Raw genomic sequence first — 24,520 nt, forward strand, 5'->3', positions numbered from 1 at the left:
TATAAACTCCAGTACATTTTTATGCTATATGGTTTCCTGTTTTGTCTAGAATTATGAATCCATGAAACTGTTCCAAATAATTCAGTGAAAAAGAGGTCAAACTTACTTTGAAAAGTCTCCTAGAAAAACTTTTCATAATAGAATTCTACAAATTGAAATCAAGTTTTTGCATTGAGAGGACAGGAAAAAATAGTATTTCAATCTTAAAGACAATACAGAAAATATACAATGTCTTGGTGGTCTTGTGTATCAAAATGAACACTGACATACTCCCAACTGTTTTCCACACCTGTTTCCCCTCCCCTTAAAACTTAAGCATGTACCATCACTAAAGCCAAAATTACTATTAAGCAACCAATGAGGTTCCAGCCCTTATAGTTACACACACTGGAAAAATGAGGTGATTCAGGAGTCTGAAGATAAAAAATAGAACCCTCAGATACTTGAATTTATTACAGTTTAGCAAGTATCAATCCTTCCTACACCTTTTAAAAGAAATAAAATATATGCAGCCATATTACTTAAAGTAACAGACAAAAGCAGATCTATGTTTTAATATGCAATTCAAGTGGAAGATGCATCTGCAGCCCTTGTGGATGCATTTCCTACATTCCCTTTGCTTGAAAATCACTTTCTGTACAGGATAAGAGCTGAAACATATATCTAAGAGTTTAAGAAAAGCTGTGTTCACATAAATTATGCAACAATTGAATTTTTCAATAAGCAGTCTGAAAAGAGTATCCACATGAACATTCTTAGTCCAGGAGAGTTAATACATATACAAAGTTCAGCATTAATTTCAGAAATGCTCTGTGAACTTTACCGAAATCTTCTGAGTAGGGAAAAGCCTTTAACCCATCTATATGTACTCAAAAAATAAAGAATACAGCAACTCATACACAGCAGTCTTAGATTTTCCTCTAAATAAGCACTAGCCTTAATAAAATACTTAAGTGAACATTTGTATTTCAGCAAAAACAAGTTAATTCTAAGGCTACCTCATTTCAAGATACATACTCTAAATCCACTGGCCTGACATTTCAAATTTTAAATGAAAATGCTTTATAGAAGTTTTCAGAGATCAGTCAACATGTAACAATGAAAATACTCTTAAGAGTTCCGCACATAAATAACAAAGGTAAGAACTTTCATTGATAGTAAAACAGTGTAACTCAGAAACATTATTTCTATATGGTTGTAATTTAGTTTAAAAATTATATAAACAGGAATATCATCTTGTAGTGCTTTATTACATGTTACTATCAATTACCATTTTCTATTTTAATTATATTGACTTTGAGATCACGTTAAGCCTTTATTTTTTGCTGCATAATTCTCTATCATTTCTTTGTTGGACTGAAATGAGATAGCAAATGAAAATATTTCAGAGAGCTTAGCTTCCTCCTGAAAGGTTAAGTCACACTTTTTCACTATCTTAATATTGAAAATGGAGCATGCACTAGATGACCGAATTATCTAAGCAAAAAGTGAAAGTGTTTTTTTTTTTTTTAACCTTTGTTCTATTTCTATCTATGCAAAAATATTCTTCTAGCATACTCTTAATGAAGAGAATAAAAAAGAAGTGAGAAGGCAATTCTAAAATAACTTCCAAGTGCTTGATATGCATGTGTATGTGCATGTGTGTGTGTGTGTCTGTACTCACAGCTGACAGCAGCAGTCTCCTCACTGGGCGTGTTTCATCTACATATTTGTGTGCCTATTTACTCTTTAAAAGAATTCTAAGTTCACATGACTCAAAACCTCCCTGACCTTCATGTTTCATGACATTTCCCTACTGGAGAATTTCAGAGAAGAATGACAGCTGGCTTTGCACTGATGTGCTCAGTGAGTGCAGCAATAGCTACCTGTAACACACACTGTCAGTGCAGGGACCGTGCACCCTCACAATGACAAAGACATGCTGGAAGTGGGATCGGATGTTCTTTGGGCTGAACGGTTGTGCTCCAGGCTCCTGGAAAACTATTGTCACAATATCATTTCCAATGTGGCGTTTTCTCAGAAGCTTTAATGTGGGGGGAAAAAAAAAAAAAAAAGGTTAAAACAGACTTCTCACAGTTTTCCAATAATTTATTTCTCATTATTATAAATTACTATTGTACATTTTCTTTCCCCAAGTGATGCTTCAAGTTGGAAACTGAAACAATTGAGACGTATATAACAAGTACCAGAATTAGTTGTTCACCTAATATATATCAGGCATGGTTGTTTTTGTAACCATTTCATTTCTATATGTAGCATAGAGGGTAAACTTGTAAGTGAAAATTTTAAGCTAAACAAAGGGGAAAAACACTTCCTGTGAGTATCAAGAGTAATCAGTGATACATGGAAGCAGAAAAACATCCCCAGTCCACACGTTTGTACAAGCCAGTGCTAGGTTCTATTTAAAGTTGAAAATTAGTTGTCATTGTCCTTAAGACATGCTATAAACAATTTCCTGGTAGGCTTCTTTCCAAAAATACAAGACTACAGTAACAACAGAAGGTGAGCTACAAAGGAGTAGAATATTTAGTATACAAAAGCAAACTGAAAAGAATTCTATGTTATTTTCCATTGTAAAACAAAAATCTCTCTTTTATTTGCAGAAGTACAAAGCACCATTTCTAGAATAAAATGCATATACATCATACAAAACAATGTGCCTTAGTGTTAAACAAGACCAGGTACTTCAGTGTAACAAAGCAGTTCTGCCCAAACAGTATAATGGAGTTAAAAAAAAAAAAAAAAAAAAAAAAAAAAAAAAAAAAAAAAAGGATCTTGACAAAAGGATTTTTGCTCGTATTCTTGTGTAGTGTGCTGGACCACCCACTCATTATCTCTGTGCATACTGCAATTTGCTGAATGCAAACTTTAAAGGGCAATTGACTTTACTGTAGATGGTTTAAAATTATTTTAGAATCATCAGGTACACTGTGGTCCTTCTGACATATGCTACTGACATCATTGCATACTATTCACATCAAACTAATGCACAACTAAATAGAAAACAGTCCAATGGAGAAAAACCTATGGTGTACCTACGATCATCTACTTTGCTCATCTCCCTGACACAAAGATTGCCACTTTTACTTTTGATTCTTTAAGTGTTTTTTTTGCTAGTAATGCATAAAAGTTGTCATAAATACTCAATAGTTCATCTGCTTCTGGGCCCATCTTACCTGTTGCTTGTTGTTTGGAGTATATGGCAACATAGTAGAAACGTGGAACATGATTTCATAGTCCTTGTATGTTGTGTACAGAGAGTGAGTACCTGTTGAGTCAGCTGCAGTTACAGAAGACAAAATAAAGGTATTATTAAAAATAAGTTTAAAAACAAACTTTAATTTTTATTAAAAAACATATCAGCCAAGACAAGAACTTTTCTTCATCCTCAATCCTAGCTGAAATAACCAGCAAGTAAGAACTTATTCAGAGTTTATTCACCTGCCAAAGTAAGTGTCACATCAAGACAACCTGTGCACTTTTGCATACTTTTCCCAGACAAAAACTCATTAGGGAATTTATACCAAAAGACCCTGAAGAAAGCCTACATAAGCATGAAAAGAGACAACAAAGTCTGAGATAACTCTCAGTTATAAAATATCCGCCCAATATCTCAGAATGAAACTGAACTGTAAGGAATGTGAAAAGGCTTCAGCAAGGAAGGCAGATAGATACTGAAAATTAATACCATCATCAAGCACATAATAAACAGCAAAGGAGCTATAACACACAACAACAGGATGAGTTATCCTAAGCATAAACATCAGGACTTGAAATTAACTGTAATGAAATCAGGTAGCACCTTCACCAGAGCAGCTGCTTTATGGACAGGAGCAGTCAAAACCCCAAGTAGGATCCCAGCATCCTTATAACTGAGGATGAAAAAAGCCCACAAAAATTACATTATGATACTGGTATATTAATCTAAGATAATCTCATCTGTTTTGAGTTCTGGCCACCTTATTTAAAAATGAGCTACAGAAGAAAGATAAGGGATCCAAAAATAAGCCACAGAAATAATTAAATGGGGATGGACAGACTTCCATGTGGAGAGAAAATGATAAAACCTAGGATAATGAAGTTTAGAAAGAAAAATGAAGAGGAGGATATTACTTGGTTTACAAAGTGTTGGTTGAAAACAACACTTGATTATAGACAAATTGTGAACTTGTTTTCACTTTCTTTCACTCTAAAAAGTGACCTTGAAAAATGTGCCATTTATTTAAGCAGAAGCACATTTAAAAATGAAATAGTGAGTATGCACTGTTAAATACAATTTCTATCCACAGCACAAAAAGCCTGCTTTCACACACCATTTGAAAAATAATTAAGTTTTATCTATGGAACAAAGCATTCTGGCTATTTGAAGTTATATAAACATGCTACTAAATTATATAATCCCAGCTATTTATAACAATGTATTTTAAAAAGCTGTTAAAAACCGTTTCTTGGCATTTTCATTAGCAGAGAGATCATGTTACTAAGAAGATAACAGATTTGAGATTTGTGATGCATTTACAGTAACATAAATATACAGTTTATTTATCTAGATTTTAAATATAAATGTTGAGGAGCCTGTTCCTTGTCATATTCAGAATAATAGAGGTAGCTTTACTGTAAGTGAAACACAAAATTATCTGTAAAATGAACTGGAAAGTTTGCTACATTATAGCCACATAGATTATTTGAAAGCACAAAATCTCTATCTATAATAAAAAGGGAATTAGAAAGAAAATATTCATATAATATAAATATTACAATAATAATTTAATATTAATATTAAATATGATAATAATTTTCTTTTAAATGCTGATTAGAACTGCAGGACAGCTGAAAGGGGATAATTTCATTTTGCACTGTGTTCACAGCAACCTCTGTCCTCTGCCTGATCACTGGAGTGCACACCCAAGAAGGCAGATACACCCAAAAGTCACCTAAACATCAATGCAACTTTGTAACAGCTTTATCTGCTGAACAGTAAATACACTGATTTGTACATCACCTTTTAGAAACAGAGCATATAAAAATATGACAAATAATTGGAAAAGAGGAGGAGCCGGTGCAAAAAGATAGGTAAGTGAGACGGGAAGGCAGGCCCCAAAAGAGGGGAACGGAGTCAAAAGGTATTGGGGGAATAGAATAAAGCAATTCTGACCAGAAGTATTATAGAACACCTACAGATTTAAGCCAAGCTTTCAACGTTCCTGGCAGGATTTAATTTTAGGCAGAAAAATGTTTTCTGAGAACAGCACTGATTTTGCAACTAAATAATCAGGCTATAAACCAAATGACACATTTAATAATTCCAATTTCCAAGCACTTCACAGTTTAAATCTTTCCTATGCAAATCCAACTACTAACAGAAGCCCATATGCAGTATGTGCATCTCTCTCACCATTCAGCTTTTTGAAGTCCAGAATACTTTTCCTGAAGTACACCACCACAACGGCAGGGTATTTGTTTTAAACCAAATCACAGCTATTGCAATAAATTTCAAGACTGTGTTCTGGAATAACATCCATCATTTTAGGGTCAAAACTGCAAGCCAGCAATCTTGAGGCCTAAGGGATGTTTAAATTCATTAGCACCTTTTTACACTGCAGACATCCTCTCTGGCCACCAGTTTGTGGCACAGTTACTCATGATGCTTTCCCAGCCTTGCTCCATTACTGGATCTGGCCACTTAGCTGAGTAGTTCACCCTTTTTCCCTTCCAATCACTTATCTCTAAAAAACCTCCTTAGTCTTCTGTCCTTCCAACGATTCTCAGCTATATTCACAAAGATTAACAGACTCACATTTGAAGTGGTTTTTTTTTCCTAACTCCAATAGTGCTCAAAACTGGCTGACAACCACCAGCATGCTGCTGACTGAATCCACAGGACTTTGTCAGCCTCTTCTACAGCAGTTTAACCTCTGTGCTAGAAAACTCTAAAAAAACGTTGTGAGTAGAGAATCTGACTCCCTGTTTCAAAGAAAAACATTGCAAGAAATTGTAGGAGAATGAAAAATAAATTACACCGATAAGGCAGGACAACCATTACTACAAACTGCAGTAGGGCTCACAGTAAAAAGCATAAGAACAAATATTTTCAGAGCTTAATGTCTCTCCCTTTTACCTTTGCTTTGCCAGCAGCTGTCAACACTTCTCTTATGTCATACACAAGCATTACACCAAGCACTCATGATCAACTTCCATAATATCCAAAAGTATATGTGTAACACAAATGCAGATAAATGCAGATGGACTTCCCCTCATCCCTATTTCTGCTTCCTAAGTAACCTAACATTTTAAGATTTGTTGGTCTCCCAACAGACACCTCAGACCCAAGAGCAAGTCTATCATTATTTCCACAAGGTTGGAAAGCTGTTATATAGTGCAAGTTAAGAAGGTAATCTATCTATATTATTTAATTACAAACATCAGGGTTTCTTGACAACCCATACATGAAATGTCAATTCAAAGTCCATTCACTGCCTAAATTTTATTATCTACTTAATAGCTTATGGTTTTATATTCTTCTGATGTCTTAATCAGAAAATCATGCAGTATATAAACATTTATCATGGAAACCTACTATTATTAGCTTAGTTTACAATCTTGTCAAATTGATAAATTATAAAATTCCCAGGTCATATTAATCAACTTCCTTTACTTCCCCTATCAACCACACTACCACTCTGTTGGACACACAATCCTTCTTACCAGGCCTAGCATTATCAAGCTGATCCCACTTACCAATTTAAAATATTGAGAAGCAAGACTAAGTGGGGGGGAGGGAAATAAAGCATGCACTGCAACTAGAAAATAAAGTAAAATTACTGAAGTTATTATTTGAAAGATCACTGTGATGTTTATTACTTTAAAGTGATGCCCATAAGCTTCCTAGTCACTGTGGGATAGGTGACATTTCCAAGCTCTATTTGCTATCCAAAGTTTGCAGGCTGCCAGGAGATAGACTGTTTCCCCTCTGGTAATTCCAGAAATAAACAAACAAAACTTGAGAAGTAGCATCTCTTTTTCACAGTGATACTGGCAGAGATCCAAAACAAAAGCCCTTGAAGGATGCAATACACTTAAATAGGATTTCAGTTAGTAGTATGCATGAGATACCTCCTTTTAAGGAATTGGCTCTGTTATGGACACTTACTAATTAGGACTCTAAAAATTTCTAAGAATAACTGTTCTGAAATTGCCTTTTGCTAGAGCAACTTTACTTTTCTAAATTTGCAAAAAATTAAAAATACTGTGTTTCCAAGAGTACGTATACAAATCAGCTCATCTCCTCGCAGAGAAAAATCTTTTCATGTCCTACATCATGCAACTACTTTCCACAGCTTGCTAAATATTTTCAAAGGTACAGAAACTAGCCAAGTAGTCTTGACCTTTCTGACAAGCCAATGAACAGACATTTGTTTTTAAGCACATCTTTGCAATCAACTGTGCTGCCACTGAACACAATTCTTGTGCAGGAAAATTTCCTGAGTAGTGAGACTACAAGAACTAGTTCAAGACAGGGCTGTCTAGCAACAAAAGGGCATAGAGCTGGAAGATGGAGAAGCTCAGTTCTTAGCTGTAGACCTAGCTGTTTCAGCAAAACCTATAAACCTAAATCACAGTAAAAACCCACAACCCCCTCCTTTGCTGGTCTCTGTGTTAAGGCCAACGCAAAAGTTCTGACTGCTGACTTAGAGTACCTACCTGACTATATTCTGCACTACATATATTCCCCACACCTGAGATGCAGCTCTTGTGACCATCTCTGGTCTTTAACATTTGCTCTACCACTAAGTGTGTTTTTCCCCTATATCCTGTGAAGAATATGCTTTAAGTGTTTCCAAATGCAGCTATCCAAAGTGCTGAGTGTTGTGCTCCCAAAGCACCTTCTCTTTCAGCATTTCCATCTGTACTTTGCACACTGGCAGAAAGGAGAACATACCACCATCAAGATCAAATTAGAAATGTTTGCTGCTATTGTTCACATTTGCTGCTGTCCAGACCTACTCATTAAGAACTCATACATGCTCACAAGTAGTCATGTGTTTTCTCAGTAATCCTACAGGCAATCTAACCTGAAAGATTTCAAACAACTTAAAAGAGTTCTTAAGCAGTTCTGGCTGATAAGTTTCCACATATGTAAGGGTGTAAACTTTGAAAGATAACGTAGGTAATCCTTCATGAAAGCAGCAGTTTCCACTCAGAGGATTTCCTGTCCTCTATGGTCATACTGAAGTGTTCACATAAAGACTCTTTGTATTTTTAGATACAGAATGGAGCTGAGTGGGTCTGCTGGGCAATGTGAAAAAGATAAGCCAGCTCTCAACATGGAGGAGAAACCTTCATTACAAGAAAATAACTGTCAAAACCAGGAGTGAGTCAGTCAATTTAAAAGTTCCATTCAAGAGGTGCTAGTCCATAAACTCAAAGCCTGACAATATTCTTTCCTCAAGTCAGAAGCAACAACAAGGAATTCGAAACATCCGTGGAAAATTCTGCTGTTCAGAAGAAAATACAAAAGTGCTTAGAAGACATTTACAGTTTTCTTGGGTATATTTGAGCAGATGAATCAACTCAATCATACAGCATTTACACATACTAGAAACCAGTGGTGTGGACTGACACCAAAATATGGGTTATTTTCCATTTTTTTCCACATCTTAATTAACCTGGAAGAAAGGGAAAAGAGGATCTTTATTGTAAATTCATGTGAATGTAATGGGAATAATGATAATGTCAGACTCAGTTTAGAAAGTTGAATGATTTCTTTATTATAACTATGTTATAATACATTAATATACTATATAAAGGAAGATATTAAAACTACATGCTACTTTCTCTATTATATCTAACTCACAACTCATGACCCTGTTCTTTAGAGTCTAGACACAGGTGGATTTGACTGACTACTAGACTTAAACAATTTCACTAGAATCTAATTAAGTAATCACCCTAGGTAAACAATTCTCTAAGTACATTCCAACATAGGAAAAACAAGGAGTAGAAATACAAATTGTTTTCTCTTTTTTTCTCTCTGTGTACTTTTACGAAAAATCCTGAGACAGAGAAATGTGCTGTCACAGGATCTTGCTTTAACAACTGAAAGTAACAAAGTCACAATATAAAACCAGAAGCTAAATGTTTTCTCTGTTTTCCATACCCATTTGATTTTTGACCTAGCTCATTTTATAACCAATAAAATGACAGTTCAGTGCTGATCAAAAGAAAAAATCACCTTGAGAATTACAAGTATTTCCTACAAGAGGGCTGATGAGGGACTTCTCCCAAGGACATGTAGCAATGGGACAAGGGGAAATGACTTTAAACTGAAGAAAGGCAGGTTTATATTAGATATTAGGAAGAAATTCTTTACTGTGAGGGTGGTGAGGCACTGGAACAGGTTGCCCAGAAAACGTGTGGATGGCCCATCCCTGGAAGCGTTCAAGGCCAGGTCGGATGGATCTTTCAGCAACCTGCTCTAGTGGAATATGTCCCTGCCCATGGCTGCAAGTTGAAATGAGACATCTTTCAGGTCCCTTCCAACCCAAACTATTCTATGTGTCTATGAATGCTCTCAAGGGAGGAACTACAACAGAGGGAATATAAGTATTGCAAGTAAAAAAAAAGCAGGCTCAATGTTAAATATGTGCAAAATAGGTATTAATTTAGGTTTAAAGCCAAAGAAGGCTTTAGAACCCTCTGAGGATTGATGATCAGACTGGTCAAGAACAGCCTAAGGAGATGGCAATGCAATTGCTTTCGGAATTAAGGACAGAATATAGAATGATGGAACATTAAAGCACAGCAAGGTACTTTCTTTATGCCAGGAGACCCATGAAAAGATCACAGCTTCTGCTGCACTAAAGCTGATGAATGTTTTTCAGCTTTCATGAATCAAACTCCTTATTTCATTTCCTTTGCTACAAGTGAGCAAAATAGCAAAAGACCTCCATAGGAACTGGTTAGCTCCACTACTCAAAGAAAATGAATACAAGACAAAATTTCCCCATTTAAACAGATCTACAAATTATATGCAGCATGTGCTAGCTGATAAACAGGTACTTCACATGACTGATTCCAAATGCAGGGAGTTTCTTTTATAGTTACGGTCACCCAAGATCATCTTATCACTGCATTTTGTTGCAATATGTTTTACAGTTAGAGCTGATAACATAGCTGCCAAATCCAGTTTAATTTCCATAACTCAAAAAAGAAAAAGCACAGAGGGAGGAATACATTTGACAGGATGACTAAGACAAAACTGCCTAGAAGAAAAACTGCATGCAACAGACACCAGAAAAGCAGTATATCAACTTTTCAAGGTGAAGTGACGCAGATGGGTTCACAAACCATTTTGGAAACAGTCTATAGGCATATAATTTTTTAAAAGACATACCAGCTGTATTGATTAACCTTAAGACAAAACACTGATGATAGATTTGCAATACCAGTAATTGTTCCATAATTATTGGTTTCTTGTTGTAGCTTTATTGATAATTTCATACCAAATCAGTGCAAAAATCCAATTATCAGAGTTGAGAGACTATATGAATACAGCTAAATTACGCATGTGCTCTGCTTTCACTTATATTAAGCAACTGCCTTCCTACAACAAAGAGGTTAATTTTAAAAACTCTTCAAAAAGGCAGTTAGCAACAATATCAAGCATTTTACTCAAGGGGGGGAAAAAAGAATTAAAAAGTCTTACTTTTTGTATCCAGCTGAGCACGGTACTTGTCAAATCCCTTGAGCCGAACTCGCTCTCCCAAGAGCTGAAGAAACTCCTCAAAGGCCGGACCTGCTGACTCATTATTATACATTTCCTCTTCTGTGCTTTGCCCAGCTTTGCAGTACATGATACCCACCTTAAGTTGGTAACTTAACTGCAAAAAGAAACAGATTAAAATTTTATGTGTATACCAAGTGATGAAGCAACTTAGGCACTGAATTCACCTCCCAGGTTTTCATAAATCCACAATTCACAAATAAAAAGATACCTAGTATTCAGTCTAATTTCAGAAGTTAGTCTAGTTCCAAATACTCTCATTGTTTTCTACTGTAACTGCCTCAATAATGGCAGATATAATCTGAAGATGCCAAAATGCTTTCTGAAGTGAAAGAAACATGAATATTGTTTATTTCCAAGAGGACAACACAGAAGCTTGCGAGTGAATGTCCAACACTGAGCTACATGGCCGGGCTGAGCCACAAACCTGACACTCACTGACTGCTACCACGGCTGCCATCCCATGCTAAGCCTTCCACGCAGAAAGATGGGGTACGTCATGTACTTGTTTCTTCAGCAAGTGACCAAATGAAACCTCTCTCATTTCAAAGAGAAGGCAGAAATTATTCACCTGTTAGCACATTCATCTGTTAGCAATGATGAAAGACTCCACAACATTCCATTGCTCCTCCCTGACTTAAATATGATGATAATAACAAAAAAAACCCAGCTAAATTGAAAAATGCTGGTCATACCTTGAAGGTACTATTTACTAACATAGATCTTCAAATACACTTGTGCTTTTTATTTCCATTTTCCCTCTAACTTGGTAGTTAGAAGGAAAATGGAAATAAAAATCTTCAGCAGAAGCTGAAGATGTAAATAAAGTGATTTTCTACCCAACCGTAATTGTTATTCCTCAAAGCAAACTGTTTCTGCCAATTCCAAATTGATACACATGCACACACAAAAAAAAAAGAGATACACTGGTATTATTTACATCTGGACTACAGATAGACAAGTCACAGAAGAGAAGAAAGCAGCATCCACAGCCATTTACTGCTGTCTCCAAAACCAATTTCACAGGCAGGAATTCTGATTGAAGGAGCACAAGGGAGAGCCTTGGAGTTTGTGCATGTAATTCATCCAGTAGAAATGCCTCCTTATTGCATGGTAAATAATCTTCCCTCCCACATATGAATTTTTGCAGAGGCTCTATTCAAATAAACACTAACCACATGTGCCAGAATGAAATTGTAAGAAAATCTATCACAACTGGCATGAGATTTACACATTTCAGCTACATGTTAGCGTGAAGTGAAAACAGTAATTTGCAAGGGCACCGGAAGCAAAGTTATCTGAATATACTGTAATTTGCTCTCAGCAGATTCTATCCCAAGCCATGAGGCAAAGGATTTCGAACTTGCTAGGACTATGTGGACACATCATTAAACTGAAATTCACTCATTTTAACCTATTGTATTTATGATGGGATAATTTAAAGGCCCTCAGAAGTGATCCTACTCTGTCTCTAAAGAAAGTAAATTTTAAAATTCAAAAACTCTGGAAATTGCTATTTTACTGCATTCTTCCTTTACTACCAAGGATGAATGATGATGAGGATAAACTATTAGCAGGAGTCATTACATATGGTAAATCACAGTTCTAGGCTGCTTCTTTTTTCCCCACTACAGAATAGCCTTTATTTTATAGTCTGAAACACTGACTTGCATCTTCTGTATATGTCCAAATTTCTTATGACAAAACTCAAGTACAGCACAAAATCATGAACTGGTTTAGGTTGGAAGGATCTTAAGGATCACCTAGTTTCTAAAGTCCTGATGTGGGCAGCAGAGACACTTTCTACTAGACCAGGTCTGCTCTACTAGACCAGACTTGCTCAAATGCACATCCAACTTGACTTTTAAGACTTTCAGGGATGGGACATGCCCAGCTTGGCAATCTGTTCCAGTGCCTCCTGCTGAGACATGGTGAGAGAGGAGAGAGGAAGGGAGCAAGAAAGGGTGGTGAGAGGTGGCACTGCTGCCATTCCTGCTGGAACAACTGCCGTCGCTCTCCATACCATCAGTAGCAGGTTCTGTCTTGGCCCATTCAGGTATCACCTGCAATAGCTTCTAGTAATCTCACTTAAAGAAGTTAGGACAAAGAAAATATGAAGCACACTTGCACTATTTAAACTTCAACTTTAGGTGAAGGAAATATTTTCAAGGACATAAGCATAAATGGGATACGCAGCACCAATGAGCAAGCAAACAAACCATGCTTTATTGCTTTGATAATGTCAGCCTAAGAAACTGAACAAGGGCTATGCAAAGAGCAGGATATGCCTTCTAGCTGTGTTCTTAGATTTGCTAATTTTTAAAAAAAAAAAATTCCTTAAGGACAACACAAGTTGGCATTTCTGAATCAAAAAGCAGATCTGGAGAACAGCATACAGTCCCCATTATTAGACCTCCTTCTGATAAACCTACAGTCCTTAGAAGTGTATTAACTACAAGAAAAAGCTAAAAAAGAAGTTGAAGCATGAATTCTGTTGTGGCAAAACTACTAAAGTATCATCTTCATTTTAATAATCTGAAAGTATTTACATTTATATACATGGGAAAAGTGCAAAGTATTTATCTAGCACCCAGTAGAGACAGCAGAAAGTATAGCTTGGATTTAAGCAGTCAGCAAGTTTATATTATGAACTAGGAATTATATTAAGAACCAAGTGACATTTCACAGTATTTCTGTGCATGAAGAATAAAGATTAGCTTCAACTGAAATAAATCAGTAATTGCCCTAATATTCAAATTTTTAAATCATATTTGGAAGCAAACTTACAGTAACCTACCATGAGCTCTGCATTCAAGACAAAGATTAGTAGAGGGTGATTAGCAAAGAAGCCAGTGCAGCCCTAGGAAATTATTGGATTGCTGTTTAACACATAACTGTTCAAACTGATGCATTTTAATAAATCCAATAAAAGAACAGGTAGGTGACAAGCAGTGTGGACCATATGTACGAACAGCAGATGTTACCACTCTAGCAATGTAAGAGGAAGTAAGGAACAAGAAACTTTCACAGACACTACCAGTACAAAACTAGGGCAAGAAAAATATTCTAATTCTAGCACTGAATGACATATGCAGATATTGAAAGAGTAGAAGATTCAGAGCTCAGCCATAAGAGTGATATGAAATGCAGAGAAAATATGTTGTAGTGAAAGACTTGAAAAGTGCAATCTGTTTAGTTTATCATAAACAAGACCAACAGATGATATAATCACTACATACAAAAACCTTTGCTGGAAAAAAGATCTCACACCAAAATGACTTTTAAAATGTAGCAGAGAAAAATATCACAAGTCTTAAAGCTAAAGGCAGATAAATTTAAATAAAGAAGTGTAAATTTTTAAATATGAAAACAAGCAACTAATTTAAGACCTCACTCAAATATAAAAAAGACATCTTACTCTAATGAAAACTGATGCATACACATTTGGCTCAGTGAAGGGACTCCTGGGTGAAATTTAATGACTAAGTCAGGCTAAGGTGACTCTATAATCTTAACTCTTAAATTTCCAAAACATTTTATCTGCTATATCAAACAGGCACCTATTCATGCTGTAATGAAACAGTGTGACACTCAGCAAGAAGTGAGCAACATTCTGTGCACTTAATTAGTAGAGCAGCTGCTACCCAATTTTTGTTAGCTCAGAATTGAAAAAAATGCAACTTCTAATTAGTACAGAGTGCACTTATCTTTTTTGCTAGAAGTGTCAAACTGTTTCATTACCACAAAAACAGAAAATACCTTGATGCAGATAAAAATTCAACTATCACTCGCCCTTAATGATTTTCAAAAGTTTAAGTATTAGAAAGCCATATGATGGGAGCTTAATAACATATAGGATATGAACTAAGGATAATTTAACCTCACAGTTTTGTTAGATGCCATAAAATCAGAGTGGTTTGGGTTGGAAGGGGACCTTAAAGATTATCCAGCTCCAATCCCCTGCTATGGGCAGGGACATCTCTCACTAGAGCAAGCTACTCACAGCCCCATCCAACCTGGCCTTGAACACCTCCAGTAATGGGGCATCCACAGCTTCTCTGGGCAACCTGTTCCAGCCCTCATCACCCTCAGAGTAAAGAACTTTATTCTTATACCTAATCTAAACCTACTGTCTTTCAGTTTGAAGTTATTTCCCCCTGTCCTGTCACGCTGTGCTCTTGCAAAAAGTCCCTCTCCCTCTTTCTTACAGGCTCCCTTCAGGTCCTGGAAGGCCACAATTAGGTCACCCCAAGCCTCCTCTTTTCCAGGATGAACAACCCCAGTTCTCTCAGCCTTTCCTCACTGCAGAGATGCTCTGTCCCTCTAATCATCTTGGTGGCTTCCTCTGGACTCTCTCCAACAGGTCCTTGTCCTTCCTGTGCTGGCCCCCAGAGCTGGTGCAGCCCTGCAGGTGGGCTCTCACCAGAGCAGAGCAGAGGGGCAGAATCCCCTCCCTGGCCCTGCTGCCCACGGGGCTCTGGACGCAGCCCAGGACACTTTTGGCTCTCTGGGCTGGAAGTGCCCATGGCTGGGTCATGTCCAGCCTCTCACCCACCAGCACCTCCAAGTCCTCCTCAGCAGGGCTGCTCCCAATCTGTTCAGTCTCCAGCCTGTGAATACCAGAGGTGCAGAATGCAGGTGCAGGACCTTGCCCTTGGTCATCTTAAATCTCATCAGATTCCTGTGGGGCCACTTCTTGAGCTCTTCCAGGTCCTTCTGGATGGGATCCCATCATTTAGCCATAGCAACTGCACCACTCAGCTTCCTGAATTGCTGAGGGTGCACTAATCTCTTCATCTGTCATTAATGAAGATACTAAATCCCACTATGAACCCAAGATAGACCACTTGTCCCTGATGTCCACCGTGACTCTGAGCCGTTGACCATTACCTTTTGGATGTGACCATCCAACCAATTCCTTATCCATCCAACAGTCCACTCATCAAATTCATCTCTCTCTAATTCAGAGAGAAGGACGCTGTGGGGCATCACATCCAAGGCTTTACAGAAGTCCAGAAAAACAACACCCGTAACATCTCCTTTGCCCATTGATGTAGTCACTCCATCATAGAAGGCCACTGGGTTGGTCAGGCAGGATTTGCCCTTGCTGAAGCTGTGCTGGCTGCCTCAAATCCACCTCCCTGCCCTCCATGTGCCTTAGCAGAGCTTCTAGGAGGATCTGTTCCATGACCTTCCCAGGCACAGAGGGGAAGCTGACAGGGTGATGGATCCCAGGGAATCTTCCCTTCTACCCATGGATACAATGTTTCTCCTCTTCCAGTCTCCCGGGATTTCCCCTGACTGCCATCACTTTTCAAATGCCATGGAGAGTGGCTTGGCAACTCCATCAGCCAATTCCTTCAGAACTCTGGGATGCATCCCATTGTGTCCCCCAGACTTATGCATGTTCAGGTTCATCAGGTGGCCATGAGCACGATCTTCTCTTACAGTGGGAGGAACCCAGTCCCCCATCCTGGGTCCATCCACTCAAGAGGCATGGAAAGAGAGGCTCCAAGTGAGGACTGAGGCATGCACATAGCTATAAATTGTCACTACTTCAGTTTATAATCATAACATTAACTTGAGTCATGGACTTCCATTTTGCCAAGTCAAAGCTGTAGTGCTAATGAGCCTTGGTCCCATCTTTAAAAGACAAGATTATCACCTCATTAAAAATGATTCATATGAAGAAAGCCTTAGAATATTTTGCCATGTAGTTTGTTCCAGGGGAGAGGAAAAAAGTACACCAACACAACAAAACAAGACAGGCAGCACCCTGGTCATGGTTTAGCCAATGCAGTATTACAGTGAAACATTTAGCATCATGGGAGACTTTTCTTCTTAGTATAACAGCAATAAGAAAAACAGGACTCCTCCTTCCCACAATCTTTGAAAAACAATAATGTAGTCTCTTTTAAAGGAAATTTAAATAAACAACTGCCATAACATTAATCTAAAACTTTAGGCTACCCAGAGAAATGAACTTGATTTTATACATCCCAAATATTCTGCAGAAGTTGGGGTAAATAAATGCAACATAACTCTCCCCACAGATGACAACTTTTAGCTTAAATGAGGCATTTCAACAGACTTACTCTAATCATATAAAACTAAAAGATCACTTTGCAACTCATAGCAATAATCTGACAGATTACAATAATTTTTTTAATTCTGTAACTCTGCACTTACCCCTTGCTCATCAAGCTTCATAAGCTGTTCTGTGACTTTTGGAGTGTTGAAGGCTAGCCTTAAGCAATGGATATTCAGCTCTGGAACCACATACTCCAGCACTTCTTTTAGGGGAAGTCCCCTGGCTGTGCAATGCTTTGCAGTAGAAGGGATAGCATCTTCCAGCACGGAGCCTCTTAATGTCATGAGCTATGCATACAAAGGAAAAACAGCACATATATTGAATTATGCACTGAGATTGACTAGCAATAGCAGTGGAACTAGACATACTATTTTTCCAATTCTTGGTAGAGATCAAGGACATTAAGGAATTTCTGTTAGCATGAGATCAACACTGATACACAAAATGTCACTGATAACAGTAATCAGATGATTTAAAATGATTCTTCAGATTTAAGTTTTACAGGAAACTACTACTTGGAAAAATTAGTATTAATTATAGTACAGTATTTCTATACTATAGAGCATTTAAAAGTAAAAACTACATTTGTCACAAGTACCCACTGCCACATATAATAGTGAAGAAATTTCCCTTAATTTCCCTCCTCTTTGCTTGCTTCTAGCTAATATAGAAGTTTCTCAAGATTTAACCAAAACAGCCTTCAGCATTTCCTCTGTACTGGATGTTATAGAATAACTCACATATATTATGTGCCTGATAAACATGTAGCATAATTCTGTCAGGAAGTTCCCAGATTATACAGAAATCTATTATCAATGCTGAAAAGCACATACACCCCACATATTCCACCTGGTTTTGCCTGCTCACTTCTAGTTTCTTTTACTATCTCCCTGGACTGCTTACCTCACTGGTTCTGAATATGATCCGGTAGTTGTACTGAGGTCCATTTTCTTTGATTTCCTCTGGCTTCTCTCTTCTTATACTCACAGCTACTGGACCCAGGTTCTCATCTGCCCCAAAATAGTTCCAGTGTTCTTGTATAAGAGAGGGAAAAAAAAAAAAAATCTGTCTTACTTCTTAACACTTCAACTACATTTTCATGCTTGATTGTCACACTGGAAATAAACTGCCAGGTCTCTGGAGTGAATAAGAGCATGTCTTCAAGTGGTACCAGGATGTCATTCTTATGCTTCACTTCTCTTGTGAGCACCATTTATACAAAAAGGCTGAAATTCAACATGGCATATCTGCTTAAATAGGCCCAAAACAGGATACACCTTACATCAGCTTTTATATTGCCATCTGTTTCATTCACATTGAACTAAATAAGTACTACCAACTTTGCCCCTTAAAAACAGAGAAGGAAGCCAAGTGTACCAAAGAGGGAAACTCAACAACCTATGTTAAAACAGAAATGTCTAACAACTGTACTTAGCAAAGGATACAAATTATTTTTGACTGCTTTTTGTTTTTTCCATACACATTACTCAGTTCTAAAGTGGAAAAAAGCGATGAAGCTGAAAAAGAAATTAAAGGCCTGTTCACAGTAAAAATATCAAATCATAGTACCACAGAAAAATAAATCATAAGAATAAAATTACTAGCATAAATATTGAACAGTAAACTGTTCAACAACCCTTAAAGTGCTAAAAGTTCAGTTGATAAACAGTCCAGTGGGGAATGCAGCAGAGAGGAGAACACAAGATTGGTAAAAATCACTCACTAGCTGAACAGCAGATTCCATGAAATACATTTTTATATTTGTCTAACTATAGACATGTAAAGCCAAATTTTACATGAAAAGAAGTTAGGAAAGCACATTTACAAAAATCAAAGCTCAACAATTTTAGAGATTGGTGTTGAAGGCTCTTCTGTAGAACCTTTTGAGCATTACAAGCTATCTTGACTGATGACAAAAGTACATCACCATTAATGCAGCAACATATAAACAAAGTTGCATATATCTTAAGTGACTGCTGAATTTAAACATACATTCCCAAAAAGAAAACTTAAGAGAAAAGTAAAAAAAAAGGAGTCAAGCATTGTGCAAGAAAAGGAAGTCCCATGTCATCATTTTCCATAAGCTGCATATAGAAATCAATTTATACGTGCACATATAGATTACTTGTTATTCTTAAAACAACTTTAAGTAAGAACTTTAGGAGCAGTCTAATATGAGCTGTTCTACTAGAGATAAAATGTAAAGTATTTTAACATCATCAAGAACTGCATCTTTAAAGATAATAAAAACAGATATTGAAATACAGTCCATCTAAACTGAATGGTAATAATTGTTTCAATTAATAATATGGTTAAAAATATAGGAGCCTCATTTTTTACTCTAAAAACTTATACTCACTGGTTCTTACAAAATCTCCCTCCAACATACTAAGTGCTTTCACACAGCTGTCCAGCACTTTAAGCCCTTGGGGGTTCTACTCAAGTCCCAGTGTCTGGTATTTTATTATCCTTCACTCAGTGTTTTCTGTTTAAGATTTCAAAGCATGCAAGACAGCATTGCAGACATGCTTGCAGCATTAGAAGACTTGCTTTCTACCAAATTTGTCTGCAAGTTATGAAAATCCAATACTCTAAACAAAAGTAATTAAAATTCAAAATTCTTTCAATATATTGTGGAGTATTCTGTAAATATTGTCATTAAACTTTGGGTGGCTGAATTGTGAGTGGGAAAATTACTAATAAATTAGATTATCTATATAATCACAATTACATTTTCATACTAGTCCACAGATATGAGCCTCGTAAATGCCAGAGATGTTCTGTTGTTCAAAATTTCAAACTATCTTACTTGCACCTTAGCCTTTCCTTCTCCTGCATTAAGTAGCTTCGCTTTTCATCAGGAGGTTTATAGGTCACCAAACAGTTTATGGCACACAAGGTCAATGCAGAAGCAGCAGTCTTGAAGAAAGTTAGATTAATTTTTGAACCAGCATATTACACAGCTTCCAAAACCTGAGGTAACTTGACCATCTCCACACTAAACTGCTTTTAGTAACTTAAAACCAGTGATATGGCTTTGTTTTTATGATTGAAAAACTTAAAGAGATAGGGAGGTCATGCATACTAGAAGGGTCCAAACAATTCATTAGTTTTCTGTATTGACAGCCACACAGATGGTAAAACTTGTGTACCCTGCAACCACTGTAGCCTGCAATTCAGATAGAAATTTTTCTCAGGAAAAGTTATTCTACATCTTGAAAACACATTTAAGAAGGGTAGCAAGAGGAATTTTTGAAACTGCATACATATACACAAAATACACATACACTTCTGCATAATTTGATTAAGCTTTTTAGTTAGCTCCTGCTGCTTTGGAAAAATGCATGTAGTGTGGAACTTTATACTTCTCTACTAAGAGGAAACATCTTTTATTCTCTTTTCCTTCAGTCTGCACTGCACAGTGTCTTTCTTGCTCTCCTTTGCACATCCTTCACACTCTCCTCTACTCACATTTACTATTAGGTTGTTCATTCTTTACCTTCATATTCATTCTTCTTCCTCCCCAAAACACTATCTCTGTATTCATTCTGCAAGCTACAATATATATCCCTGTACCTGATTACTTTTCTTTCTGGTACACTTCCTTGTACCTCTACCTAATTTTCCCTTAAATACTCAATCTCCTTATATCCAACAATTTTCTCTTTCCAGTGCAAGAAAAGAAGTAGCAGGATTAAAGTGCAAAAAGCTTAATAAACAGTATAAAGGGAGCTAATTAGTGGTTTTATTGGGAAAATAAAGACTGTGTCACAATTATAACTCAGGAACTTCATGTCAAACATGAACACCATAGAAGACAGTTTATTTCTCCACACCACACAGAAAGTAATTGGAAACAACATTTCTCAAGGTTGACATTTAATCTTAACTGTTGAAAAATCATTTAATTAACAGACAATCAGGACAACTAGCAGCAGCCATAAATTTATTTATAAATCCATACTGAAAAATAAATAATGACTTGATTGTAGCTGGTCATTAAAACAAACAATACATGCTTTTAAAAACAGTTAAATATCTATCATATAACTTAAAATATACTTCCTGTGAAATAACCAAATTTTCCTCGCAGATATTTATGACCTTCCTTTGCAAAGAAAATCCAAGTAAATAGACTTGATTTTAACTGAAAAAGTTCTTTTGTGCTTTCATCATATTTATCGTTAGATATCATGTCCAACTAATATTCTGTGTAATCAGACTAGAATAAAAACCCCAAACATTTATCTTCTGAATGAAACTCACATCAAGCATTTTCCTCTAATCCTAGCTCAGCATTTACAGTACTGAAAAACCCTGCCCAGTACTTCTCTGGAGACAAAAGGGCAGGCAGCATTTTGGGAGCTCTGCAAGTCTAGCCACATACTTGCAAGGCACCAACTCCTGGACAGAACATGCAGCAATTTAAAGCATTTGGGGAAAGGGTATTTTTACTGGCTGCCAACAGCTAAAGGAAAGCCGACCAACAGCTCATTTGTTACAAAACCAGTTCAGGAAACTATTTACTTCTCAGTCAAGTCTTTCATTCTAAGCCAGTAACTAACATTTGTCCTAAATGGCAACATTAGCAACTACTGCATGAGGAGGATGGAAGCAAAACAGATGCTGTTGGTTCTTTCCATGAGAACTGTAATTCCCAGACTAAATTATGGGGACAGAAAACAGAATGACTGCACCTCTGGAGTGACATTCTCTCTTTCCTGAACTGCACTCAAACAAGCTGACAGAAACAGATTTTTCTCTCTGTGTGATTTTAATATTGATTTTACATAAGTCTTTAATAAACATGTCACAAATTGGTTCTTGTGCTGGCTTCATCCTCCCTCTTTTTTTATGCACAAGCTTAACTTATAAATGTCTACACTTCAAATTTTTAATTAAGTCCTTCTATCAAATATACCTTTTAAAACACACCAATATTTAACCATCTTGTAAATCCATTTTGGGCATCATAAGACAAACATACATTTCTTATAAAAATAAATATTTCCATGTGAGTTAATTGTGCATGAGCTTCTATTAGTGAATTCAGGGAAGAGACTGAAATTGATAAGATCCTGGAAGGTTCATTTCTCTCCACTGAGTGCAAAGGTAGTCTGCACAATTGGTTCAGATAAAACGTGGAGAAACTGAATTCAGCCTAGGGAAGTACCATTATTATGAAGTTCTCTTTACAATATCTTTTTCTAAGTATCATTTTTCTAACGTCCGCTAAACTATCTCCACCAGTATTTTCACATTTAGAAGTCTGGACACCAGGCCAGAATACTTTTTTATAAATTCCACTACTTCGTAGAGGGACCAATTTCCTTTACATACAAAAACTCATCCATTTGCATTCATTAAACTTATACAAGATTCATCCATAAATTTCACATGCAAATATTTTACACTAACTAGATTAAAATATTTTAATTAATTTGGACCTTGTTAGTAATACTGAAAGCTCACTTATCCTTCCTCCATACACTGCTACAACTTGAGATGGCTCTATTATCTAAGTAACAGTACCTGTAAAAAATAAGCTATTGATTTCATATAATTAAAGACTTCAGATGAGTCACCATCAGCATTTCACCAAATTACCTTGAAGAAATTAAAAGGACATATATTAATTCATCCTTTTTTTTCAGACACAAGATTAACTAGGTTGTTTTTTTTTTTTCTTTTATGTAACAAGACCTATTTTTTATGAAATCATGCTGACTGGCATCATGGATGATTTTTAACTTGCAGTCCTTTATTGATATAGTCCCAAATTACCTTGTTATTTCCAGTTGGAATGAAAACCAACTCAGCTTACAATTCTCTGGAACACTGCTTTTAATTGTTTGCAAGCTCTAGGGTTACCAGGTGTTCTCCAAGTCCATTAAATTTTCCTGATTTGAGATCTTTAAAAGGTATTGTTGTCAAATCAGACTTCATCTAGGAATACTTCTAAGACTATAAAATTATACAAAGCCTACTGACTTGATGAGCTGAACGTACTGAAACTGTCTTTTGGCACTGTCTGTTCCATTCATAACATCATAAAAATCCAACCTCCTCTTCCAGTAAAAAAAAATTCTGCACCATTGCTTCATGTTACATAAAAAATTCACTTACAACTGACTTCCCAAATTTTTCTTCCCCATTATAATTCTTCAAGTTTTATCACTATCCCACCTCATCAGCTTAGTCTAAAGTTTGCTCACAGAATGATACTCTGGGTGGTCAACAAAACTTGTTTTGTACTTGTAGAAAATTGGGGTTTGGGATATCTAATGAGGCTTCCGAAGTACAGCTATAAAAATAAAAAAATCTCTGGAAGAAACAACACCCCTGGTTTGGACTCTGCCAGACTGAACACAAGGAAAGTCAATTTAAAACCCCATTTTATTGCTTAAGGAAAAAAAAAAACAACAAACCACAGCTGCTTCTCCCCATCCTATCCTACTCCATAACATACAATTTTATATCTGGCTGCCCTCACTAGTACCCTTACATTATGCTCATTTTATCAATTCTTCCTAATTACATCTAAAAAAAATGGAAACATAATGGTGACTGGAACTTTAGTAGCATGAGGGTGTGGTTTCCCTTAAGGAGAAGGCAAACCAATAAATTGGTTTTGTCTAAGGGCTGAAATGCCACTCATGCCTCCTTCCTCCTCTACTGTTCACTTCCATCCCTTACCTGGCTGCATGGCTTTGGCACTTCTCTGACTGCAAGGAAAGCTAATATCCCCCACCAGAACTGGAGAGAAACAACCAAGCAGTAAACTCCAAGTTTATTGTGATGGCAAGAATTCTGCTTGCTTGTTCAGTAAACTCAACTGGTTTATCAAGTTCTCTGAAAACAAGAGAAACGGTACAAGAAAGAGGGAGGAAAAATGTTGCCCCTTTTATGCTGAAATGCTGTAAATCAGGTCAGCTGCAACATGAAACTCTAGTTGCTGATTGCAAAAGTCACTAGACTGATAAGAAATCAAATTGCTCCAGAGGGAGACAGAGAGGAAGATAATCCCCAAGGTCACAAACCTCAGGCTCTCCCCTCCAAACATACCTTATCCTATATCACACATCTAGCTCACTTTTCCCATGAAACCATTATTTCTCCTAACTCCTATGTGTCCAAAGGATATGGTTCAGCACTGTCAAAAAACATGGAGCAAAGGCTACTTCTCAGCCATAGAAAGAATGCAGAAAGAGAATATGGAAAGAGTAGTAAGAGCCACCTAAACAATGGACAATGGGAGGAAGAGGTGAAAGATGGAAATATTTTGAAGACTATAGAAAAACGGGAAATGAGAGTACTAGCAATAACATGCAGTTTAGGAAGCCTAAGCTTTTTCTTTTAAGACCATCAATTTAATTCTAACCAGGCATCCCTGTTGCTTTTATATGTGAGAAACAAGCTCTTTTGACCTGCATTCACTGAAGAGAAGAAACCCAATCCTGATCATTGGAAGGTAAGGATCAAGCACTCTCCAGGTCAGTCATCAGATCAGCTCTATCCATCAGGAAATACAACACAACCCTGCAGACTCTTTTAATGGACCTTGGACTGGAATCCTTTTTGATCATTTTCAGAATCATGAAGAACAAAGAGAGATCTGCACCCCCCAGTACCAGTGTTATTTTAAC

The 24,520-nt window shown here is 36.8% G+C and overlaps 1 protein-coding gene across 3 annotated transcripts in view; it reads right to left on the minus strand.

The window, feature by feature from the left end:
- Window positions 1-24,520, minus strand: part of SIPA1L1 (signal induced proliferation associated 1 like 1) — a 198,778-nt gene that overhangs the window by 43,028 nt on the left and 131,230 nt on the right. For all 3 annotated transcript variants that reach the window (XM_085581888.1, XM_021543124.4, XM_085581887.1), the window contains exons 4-8: window positions 17,778-17,908; window positions 16,973-17,161; window positions 10,706-10,880; window positions 3,177-3,280; window positions 1,866-2,023 (exon numbers count right to left, since the gene is read on the minus strand). In XM_085581888.1, coding sequence (XP_085438014.1) covers window positions 1,866-2,023; window positions 3,177-3,280; window positions 10,706-10,880; window positions 16,973-17,161; window positions 17,778-17,908 — 757 coding nt within the window. The remainder of the gene's footprint in view (window positions 1-1,865; window positions 2,024-3,176; window positions 3,281-10,705; window positions 10,881-16,972; window positions 17,162-17,777; window positions 17,909-24,520) is intronic.

The sequence above is a fragment of the Lonchura striata genome, chromosome 5 (genome assembly GCF_050655825.1).
Source record: "Lonchura striata isolate lonStrDom1 chromosome 5, ASM5065582v1, whole genome shotgun sequence".
Classification (NCBI taxonomy): Eukaryota; Metazoa; Chordata; class Aves; order Passeriformes; family Estrildidae; genus Lonchura; species Lonchura striata.